The 10,392-nt window shown below is 36.4% G+C and overlaps 1 protein-coding gene across 1 annotated transcript; it reads right to left on the bottom strand.

The window, feature by feature from the left end:
* Window positions 1-2,402: 2,402 nt before the first annotated feature.
* On the bottom strand, window positions 2,403-6,395 carry LOC117216086 (uncharacterized protein K02A2.6-like). Its single transcript, XM_033462608.1, has 2 exons — window positions 4,486-6,395; window positions 2,403-2,757 (listed from the first exon to the last, which is right to left on the bottom strand). The coding sequence occupies exons 1-2, from the start codon at window positions 6,393-6,395 to the stop codon at window positions 2,403-2,405; spliced, it is 2,265 nt and encodes a 754-aa protein (XP_033318499.1).
* Window positions 6,396-10,392: the final 3,997 nt, after the last annotated feature.

Consider the following 10,392-nt stretch of genomic DNA (forward strand, 5'->3'; position numbering starts at 1 on the left):
CAGAGGTCCATTCGAGATAGCAAAGATTTTGGAAGGAGATAGATATACTTTAAAAACCTTAGACGGCAAACAATCATATAAGGACAGACATGACAGACTGAGAAAGATGCTAGAAAGTTGCGCCCCTGCTGAGATGGACGTCTGCGGTGATGATAACGATGGTGATAATAACGATGCAAGTGCACTGACCTCAGAGGATCATTAATACCACGTTGTGGTCGTAGTGTATACCCACAGTGACGTTTTGCGTATCTGCAATATATCCACTGTGATGTCTCATACATCTGTAATATACCCACAGTGACGTTTTGCGTATCTGCAATATATCCACTGTGATGTCTCATACATCTGTAATATACCCACAGTGACGTTTTGCGTGTCTGCAATATATCCACTGTGATGTCTCATACATCTGTAATACACCCACAGTGACGTTTTGCGTGTATGCAATATATCCACTGTGATGTTTCATACATCTGCAATATACCCACAGTGATACACCCAACGTAGCAATATGATCCAACCAACTGAGATTCATCAGTGTACGAAATCGAACATGATCTGTCGTGTCATTACGGTCTAGCGACTCACAGAACGCAACTAGCACTTTGAATACAAATTATAACGCTACAAATTCTTGTGCTCTTTTAGTTTTGTGTTGTCAAGCCTCCGAATGAAATTTTGTTATTGCACTGGACCCTTGACTTACTTGGACATTTAGTTAAATCGTAAATAATGTCAGTTGCATCGAATCTAATGTAAGAAAGCACGATATTTTAGTTACACACGAGGACGTGTGATAGTCAGGATGGCCGTGTCGGAGATGAACAATTGTAGTTATTCAATCCGATTGTAATTGTTCGAGAGTTGTGATAATGAGCTTGGGCTCGAGGCGAGAGTCAGTCGCCGAACGTAGCCGCGGTCACGGGATGAACGCTTCGCCTAGCGAAGGTATGGAGTAATTCTATAGCTCTCCTTAAAGAAAATATTCGTGGCGACACGCGACAGTAAACATTGCAACGGTTTCTGTCCCGTGGCTCGCCACACGCAGACCCTATTCTTCGAGTAAGATGATTGCCAGATGTCGATGCGTCTCCGCAGTACATGTTCGGCTAGCCCGAGGGCCCGTTATAAATCTTAAGGTTTAGTTAATTAAAGTCCTTCAAACAGACAAACAGTCTTTGTCCCAACTACGGGAAGATAGGGGAGACATATTTTCCAACGAGCGGCGTCTCCCACTAGCAACTTTCCCTCGAGGGCGGCTAGCATCTTTTTCTAACCACCGATATGGAGATTGACCAATTAGCAGCAACGTCAATTTCCCTTACTTTCTGAACGAAGGCTTTTCTCGACGAATCCGATGATCTCGTATCCTTAGACACACCCCATTATAGTTTTCCTCCTTACTCGAAGAATAGGGTCTGCGTGTGGCGAGCCGCGGGACAGAAACCGTTGGAATTTTTACTGTCGCGTGTCGCCACGAATATTTCTTTTAAGGAGAGCTATAGAATTACTCCATACCTTTGTTGGGCAAAGCGTTCATCCCTTGACCGCGGCTACGTTGGGCGACAGACTGTCGCCTCGAGCCAAAGCTCACCGTCACTAATCTCGAACAATTACAATCGGAATGAATAACTACAATAGTTTAGTTACAGTTATAGTAGACTTTAGATTGCAATGTTGCGGGGCTATCCGAATGTTCCGGTGTCCTTTCATCTCCGACACGGCCATCCTGACTATCACACGTCCTCGTGTGTGGCTAAAATATCGTGTTTTCTTACATTAGCTTCGATGCAACTGACATTATTTACAATTTAACTAAGTATCCAAGAAAGTCAAGGGTCCATTTCAACAACGAGGTTTTGTTCGGAGGTTTGACATGCAAGGAAATGAAAGAGGGCTCGAATTAGTAGCGCTATAATTTGTGTTTAAAGAGCTAGTTGCGTTCTGTGAGTTACCAGTCAGACGGTAATGACACGACAGATCATTTCGATTTCGTAGACCGAAGAGTCTCAGTTTGTTGGATCATGTTACTGCGTTGGGTGTATCACTGTGGGTATGTTACAGATGTATGAGGCATCACAGTGGATATATTGCGTATGTGCAAAACGTCACTGTGGATATATTACAGATGTATGAGACATCACAGTGGATATATTGCGTATGTGCAAAACGTCACCGTGGATATATTACAGATATATGAGACATCACAGTGGATATATTTCGTATGTGCAAAACGTCACCGTGGATATATTACAGATATATGAGACATCACAGTGGATATATTGCGTATGTGCAAAACGTCACTGTGGATATATTACAGATATATGAGACATCACAGTGGATACATTGCGTATGTGCAAAACGTCACTGTGGATATATACTACAGCTACAACGCAGTGTTAGTGATCCTCTGAGGTCGGTGTACTTGCATCGATATTATCACCGTCGTCGTCATCACCGCAGACGTCCAACTCAGCAGGGACGCAGCCTTCCGGCATCTTTCTCAGTCTGTCATGTCTGTCCTTATATGATCGTTTTCCGTCTAGAGTTTTTAAGGTATACCTATCTCCTTCCAAAATCTCTGCTATCTCGAACGGATCCCTGAATTTCGGATCTAACTTCGTCTGGTTCCTTTCCTCGTTTTTGCGTAACACGAAATCGCCAAGGTTGAACCTAGTTATTTTAGCTTTGATTTCATCGAACTTATCTTTATCGTATTTGGCGCTTGCTTCTATATCCTTTATCGCCTGTTGTCTTACATGGGAGATATTTACTTCTCTTTCTTCGATATTGTCGAGTAGGGATAAGCCGTAGGGTCTCGCTGTTCTACCGATTAGTAGTTCCAACGGGCTTGACTTAGTCACGCGGTTGGTGGTACAATTTAAGGCCAGTTGTATTTCCCCGATCGCGTCTTGCCAGGACCGCCCGGTGGTTTCTATTGTTGTGAACATGTTTTTTAGCGTACTCATAACACGCTCTACCTGTCCGTTGGCCCTACTAGCTCCGGTCGCAATTAAATGGAGTTTAATGTATTTATCTTGACAAAAGTCTCGAAATTCTTTGCCCGTAAAACATCTTCCCTGATCCGCTATTACCCGGCAGGGACTGCCGAACAAAAATATAGCGGACTTAAGCGCTTTAATGGTGTTAATGGAGTCTATCTTACGGGTATGATGCAAGTATACGAACTTGGTGAAGGCGTCGAACAACACAATGACGTATTCCTTCGAATCGTTCTTACCGCTTAGTTTGCCCGTTATGTCCATATGAACCGTGTGCCAAGGTATGCTGGTCTTAGGTATGGGGTGTAATTCGGCTTGTACTCGACCCGAACTTGCCTTTGAAACTCGACAAGCATGACAGTTCTCTACGAATTTGCGAACATACTTCGCCATTCCTTCGAACCAATAATACTCGTACAGTTTCTCAAGCGTTTTATCCCAACCTAAGTGCATAATGGACTGGTGCACATGGTTAATAACAGACCACCTAAACCCTCTCGGCACGATGGGCAGGCAGAGAGTTCTACCTTTTCTCTGTATTTTACGATGGAGGGTGCCGGACCGTAACTCATACGTATTCGCGACGTCTTCCGCGAGCTCTTCGTTCTGTAATTTATTGACGATCTCAGAAATTTGTGGGTCGCGACGTTGTTCCGCTAGTAGCCAATCGTCGGAGATTTCGGTTAGGTTAATTTCTTTCTCTACAATTTTGCTGAACGTACTGCGATCCAAGTCTACGGGGTTTCGCGAAAAGAAATCTACGTGGGCCATTCGTTTACCTTCCCGATACATAATGTCAAAGGTAAAAGTTTGCAGGTAAGCCCACCACCTGTAAACTCTGTCATTCAAGTGTACCTTATTACTGGATGCTTTCAAGGAGTTGCAATCAGTGACAACAAGAAACTATCGTCCGTGGAGGTAATGACGGAAGTGCTTGACGGCGTTTACAACTGCTAGCGTTTCCAATTCGTAGGAATGATACCTAGATTCTGCAGGGATAGTTCTTTTGCTGTAATATTCCACTACTCGATTTTTACCTTCAACCCCGTGCATTAAAATGGCCCCATATCCTTCCGAGCTAGCATCCGTATGTAGTTCTATTGGGTAATTGGGGTCAAATATCATTAGCACCGGCGCGTCAGTCAGGACGGAAATTACCTTTTGTCTTATCTGTTCGTGCCTGTCCGTCCAAGGTATATTCTTGTTACTCGAGGTGAGTGCGTACAGGGGTTTCATTACTTGTGAAAATTTGGGAATGAAGTTTCGGAAGTAAGAGGCCAAACCTATGAATTGTCTGAGTTGTGTGACGGTCGACGGTGCAGGTAAAGAACTCAAGGCTTGTATTTTACCCGGGTTTGGACGGACTTCTCCGTTACGAATTACATATCCCAAATAGAGTACCGATGTCTTTAAAAAGGAACATTTTGCAAAGTTAAAGGAGAATCCGGCTTTCACGAGGGTATCTAATACGGTGTTCAACCTTTCTAGGGCTTGATCTACTGAGTCGGCAATAATTAGGACGTCGTCCAAGTAAACAACAACGAACGAATACGCGAGGTCGCCTAAGGCGTTGAGAATGGCCCTCTGAAAAACGGATGGTGCATTTTTCAATCCGAAAGGCATAGTTACGTACTCGTATTGCCCGTCGGGTGTAACGAACGCCGTATATTCCGTCGAATTGGGATGAATGGGGATTTGATGGAACCCGCTGGCCATGTCTAGGCTAATGAAGTATCTCGCCTTCTGCAATCTCGCGATTTGATCCGCGATAAGGGGTAGGGGATACCGGTCCGCGACCGTGTTTTTATTCAATGCTCGAAAGTCTACACACAGTCTATCCGAACCGTCCTTTTTCTTCACGAGTAGTATAGGGCTCGCGAACGGTGAGTTACTAGGCCTTACAATCTTCGCTTTGATTAACTCGTCTATTCTCTCACGCACTATCCTCCGCTCTTCTTCGCTAAGTCTGTAAGGACTTCTTTGCACGGTGACATTAGGATCGATTAACCGTATTTCTAACTGCCCCGTGCTTACGCGGGCACGTGGGAAGCCCGTAATGAATGAATCTTTGAATTTCTCGAGAACAGAAATTAACCGACTTTTATCGTTACCGATCACGTCAGTATCGGCCGCGTTAATATCGATCTCGTCTTCGGGGGTTTTACTACAGGTGTTGACCACCTTTGTTCTACAAATATCGACGCTATTTCGTGTAATGTATACGTCGAAACCCTGGCTTAAAATCTCGCGACCAACCATGATATCGTAATTCAGATAAGTATCGGCAAGAACATGGAAGGTTATCTCCAATGTAAGACCGTTTATGCATACCGTGGACAAGATCTGGGACGTACTCCTAACACGGGTGTTTCCTATTCCTCGCATTACTACTAGCTCAGTCGTCCTCTTACCGGAGAATTTCGAGGCAGCCGACTCTCTAATTAATGAGTACTCGGCTCCGGAATCGAAGTAAAATGGGAACGACTCACCCAGATGACTTAGGGTACCAGCTGGGGACTCCACCGCGCAGCAGTTGACTACACGTTCATTCTTGGTACTGGCCTTTTTGTCCCGTCGTAGCGGGAAGTCAGGTGCGATATGGCCCTCCGCCTGACACTTAAAGCAAACCACCTGAGGCGATGCGTCCGGTCGCCTTCCTCCCTGGCGTTGTGTACTCCTCTGCTGTTGCTCACGCTTCCTCGTCCTACAATCCGCGAGTTTATGTCCTGGTTTGCCACAGTGAAGGCATCTCGGGAGGCGGGCCGACAAGTGGCGTCGTTTTGCTTCAGGTTCCGCCGATGGATTATTTGGCGAAGGTACTGGCCTCTTCTTCGCGTGAGAGAAGATTCTCATTTCCCTCTGGAATTGCTCTAGGGTCCGAATATCGTCCTCGAATGCTATTCTTTCGAAACGCTGGTCATACCAGATCAGTCGCAGAAGGATAACGGCGTTGATCAGCTCGACATTGGATAGATTTCCCCATTTCGCCGACAGAAGGGAGTGGAGGCGATTTCCGAAAGTCCCCGCGGTTTCGTCCTCCAGTGGTGATTCGTCGAGCACCCTGATTAGCACCGAGGTTGCCGTCTCCGTGCCTCCGTAGCGAGCAAGAAAATGTTCCCTAAACTTTGTCCAAGTAAGACCGTTGACAGGGACATGCGTAAGCCACTCTGCCGCGGTACACTCTAAAGCACGACTTATAGCAATATATAACTCGTAGTCTCGTAGGGACACTTTGTCCATAACCGCACTAACAGCCGCGCACCACGAAGCTGGGCTGGTGCCCGCGTTCCCGGGGTTGAAACGTGGTAGCGCTACACTCATCGTCTCCGTACTCGGCCTTTGCGTCAGTGTCCGAATTAGCTCTTCCATGGCGTTGATCCGCCCTTGCATCTCTTGAATCCGTGCGGATCCCAGTTCTGATGTCGGAGAAGCAGTGGGGATAGGGTTGTCGGTGTTTGAGGAGTCTTCATTGAAGGTAGCCATCGTTGCGGTGTAGCGAAGATACGATTTATTGACACAGGTATGAATAACACAGGTTTGATAATCTATCACGGCGGTGAGACGTCCGCGACACTAGTGACAGTGATCTCAGGTTCAATAACGAATCCGCGGTCAACGGGATGACAGATAGGCGTTCTCGCTGAATCTAAGTCTGACTCGTAAAAAATAATTGCTGAGCGTAAAGACGTTACTCTTTAGTCGACGGGAGCGCGTCAAAGAATGCGCGTCCCGTCCCGATGATTCCACAGAGGAGAACTATACTGGGGTGTGTCTAAGGACACGAGATCATCGGATTCGTCGAGAAAAGCCTTCGTTCAGAAAGTAAGGGAAATTGACGTTGCTGCTAATTGGTCAATCTCCATATCGGTGGTTAGAAAAAGATGCTAGACGCCCTCGAGGGAAAGTTGCTAGTGGTAGACACCGCTCGTTGAAAAATATGTCTCCCCTATCTTCCCGTAGTTGGGACAAAGACTGTTTGTCTGTTTGAAGGACTTTAATTAACTAAACCTTAAGATTTATAACGGGCCTTCGGGCTAGCCGAACATGTACTGCGGAGACGCATCGACATCTGGCAATCATCTTACTCGAAGAATAGGGTCTGCGTGTGACGAGCCACGGGACAGAAACCGTTGGAATTTTTACTGTCGCGTGTCGCCACGAATATTTCCTTTAAGGAGAGCTATAGAATTACCCCATACCTTCGCTAGGCAAAGCGTTCATCCCGTGACCGCGGCTACGTTCGGCGACTGACTGTCGCCTCGAGCCCAAGCTCATTATCACAATTCTCGAACAATTACAATCGGATTGAATAACTACAATTGTTCAATTACAGACTCCGGTGTTCTTTCATCTCCGACATATATATATCATATATATATAAAAAAATTATATTTATAAATTATAAATATAATTTAAAATATAAATATATTAATTTATATACATATATTAATATATAAATTAATTATTATATTTTAGTTAAAAAAGAATTAAATTAATACTTAATTAGAATATATTAAATAATAATTTCAATAAATTTTTATTTACTTCTTCTAAAAAAAATAATTATAATAATAAAATAATAATTAATTATTATTTAATTAAATAATTTATTTATATATATATATACTTAAATAAAATTAAATTTAATTATTAAATAATTAAATAATTTTAAACATAAAAATATTTAAAAAAATAATAAATTCTTCAAAAATATTTATAAATATTATTAAAAATTTATTAATTAATATATTAAAAATAAATTTTATTGATAATTTTTAAAACTAATTTTATAAATTAATATTTTTAATATATTATAATATCTCAAATTTAATTAATAAAAATTAATAATAATAATAAACTAAAAATTATTATTTTATATAAATTAATATAATAATAATAATAATTTTTAAATTGAATTATTTTATATTTTAATTAGTATTATTAATAAATTTTAAATATAATAAAATAAAAGTTAAATAATTTAAATTAAATATAATTTACTTAAAAACATATAAAATATTAAATAAATAAAATTAATATTAAATAAAAAATAATATATATACAATATATTTATAAATAAATTTATTTAATATTTAAAATTAATTTAAAATGAAAAATAATAAAAATATATTAAAAATAAAATCAATATTTTATAATTAATAATCTATAATAAATATATTTAAAATATTTTAAATAAATTTTTAATTAACTATTATTTTTATAATATTTAAAATATAAAATATAAAAATAAATAATTTTAAATTTAAAAATATATGTAAATTATAAATATATATATAATTTAAATAAATAAATAAAAATTTAAAAATATATAAATAAATTAAAAAATACATCTAAAAATTCATGTAAAATAAAAAAATTATGATTTAATAAAATTATTAAAAATAAAATAAACTTAAAATTTTTTAATTAAAAACTTATATTAAAATAAAATTAATATTTTATAATAAATAAAATATAATAATAATAAATAATAATTAAAATAAATTTTTAAGTAATTTAGATATATTTTTAATCTACTTTTAAATAATTATTTTTTTTTATTTATATCAAAATAATATATTAATATTAAATTTAAATATTTTAAAAATTTAACTAACTAAATTTAAAATTTATATACAAATATAAACATTTAAAAAAATTAATATTTTTTTTAATATATATATATATCGGTTTAACATTAGGATTTAAGGCGCGTAACGATTCTTCGTTTGAATTAGCCATTGCTTTACAAAACAGAGAATATATTTACACGAATAAACAAGGTTTTACAAATATTATGAATAATGAATTTTTATAAATGATATGATTGATTAACAAATGATAAATTAAATTATTAATTAGATTAAAGAATAATAAGTTTTATCGAACAATAAAAGAAACGAATAATATATCTTACGATTTACTAATTTAACGAATAATGAAAATTAACGATTGATAAATTTACAAATATTGAATTTAATTTACGCTATAAACAATGATCCGGGGTTCAAACGAATCCACGGTCAACGGGAAAACTTTAAACAATTTTATAACACAAAAAAATACGTTTGCCGGATCACTCGGAAAAATTACTCGATGTATCACTTTCCAAGGCGATCACACGAATGCCTCTCTGATTCAAATCTTTTTCGTAATCCGACTGCATTTGTTTGTTATATTCTCGCTGGAAACATCGAGAAGGTTCCAATCGTTGTTGCTAGGCAATATCTGTCAGAAGTTTGTTATATACTCCTTGGAAACATCGAGAAAGATCCAAACGCCGTTGCTAGGCAGTTTCTGTCTGGAGATTGATTCCTCATACAACGTGTGTCCCATTATATCGACATCTCTAAAGTACAATTCTATGTGATTTCTAGGGAGAACAATACAACCGATCCACACCTTCGTCAGGCAAAACGTTTATCCCGTGACCGTGGCTACGTTCAGCGACCAGTTGTCACCTCGAACCCACTTTCGCTTTTCACAAATGTCAAACAATTACAGATGACAATTACTTAATTACAGTTATGATAAGATCTGGGCTAAAGCATTAAAAGGCTTCCTCAAAATTGCATAGGGAAGGCTCCGGTTTTCATTTCATCTCCGACATATATATCTATATATATATTATTAAAACAATTAAATATTAAATAAAATAAAAATATTCTATTTTAAAAATTTATATTAAAATAAAAATCAATACTTAATAATTATAAAAATATTAAAAAACATTAAATATAACTTTAATTTTTTTAATTTTTAATTAATTATTATTTTTATATAAACTTAAAATATAAAACATAAATTTTTAATAACTTTTAAAATATAAATAATAAAATTAATATATTAATATTTACAATATATATATTAATTACTTAATTTAAAATTTTAGATTTTTTCAAATTAAAAAAATTTAATATTTTAAAATAAATTTTTTATAATAAATTTTAATATTATTATGAAAATAAATAAATTTTAAAAATAATTTTTAAATCAATTTTTAATTAGTTATTATTTTTATTATATTAAAAATATAATAATAAAAAATTTTAATAATTAAAATTATAAATTTATAAAATTTTTGTTCATATATATATTTATATATATATATATAAATTTAATATAAATAAATATAATATTATTATTTATTAAAAAATAAATTTTTAAATTTTCAAATCAAATAAAATTAAATAAATTAATAATTTTTATATATTAAATTAACTTAATAAAAATATAAATTATATACATAAATATATATATATATATACTTTAATTTATTGATTTATTATTTACAATTTGGATATTAGTTAATAATAATATAATAATTAAATTGCATTTAAAAGTAATTTTATAAAATATATCTAAATTTAAAAAATTAATTTAATAA

The sequence above is a fragment of the Bombus bifarius genome, unplaced genomic scaffold (assembly GCF_011952205.1).
Source record: "Bombus bifarius isolate JDL3187 unplaced genomic scaffold, Bbif_JDL3187 scf7180000010136, whole genome shotgun sequence".
Lineage (NCBI taxonomy): Eukaryota > Metazoa > Arthropoda > Insecta > Hymenoptera > Apidae > Bombus > Bombus bifarius.

Bases quoted from the DNA above. Each gene is read 5' to 3' on its own strand.
- LOC117216086 (XM_033462608.1), bottom strand. From the start codon at position 6,395: ATGCAAGGGCGGATCAACGCCATGGAAGAGCTAATTCGGACACTGACG. The intron at 2,758-4,485 runs GTTGAACACCGT...CTCCCATGTAAG, and splicing joins GTAGATCAAGCCCTAGAAAG to ACAACAGGCGATAAAGGATA.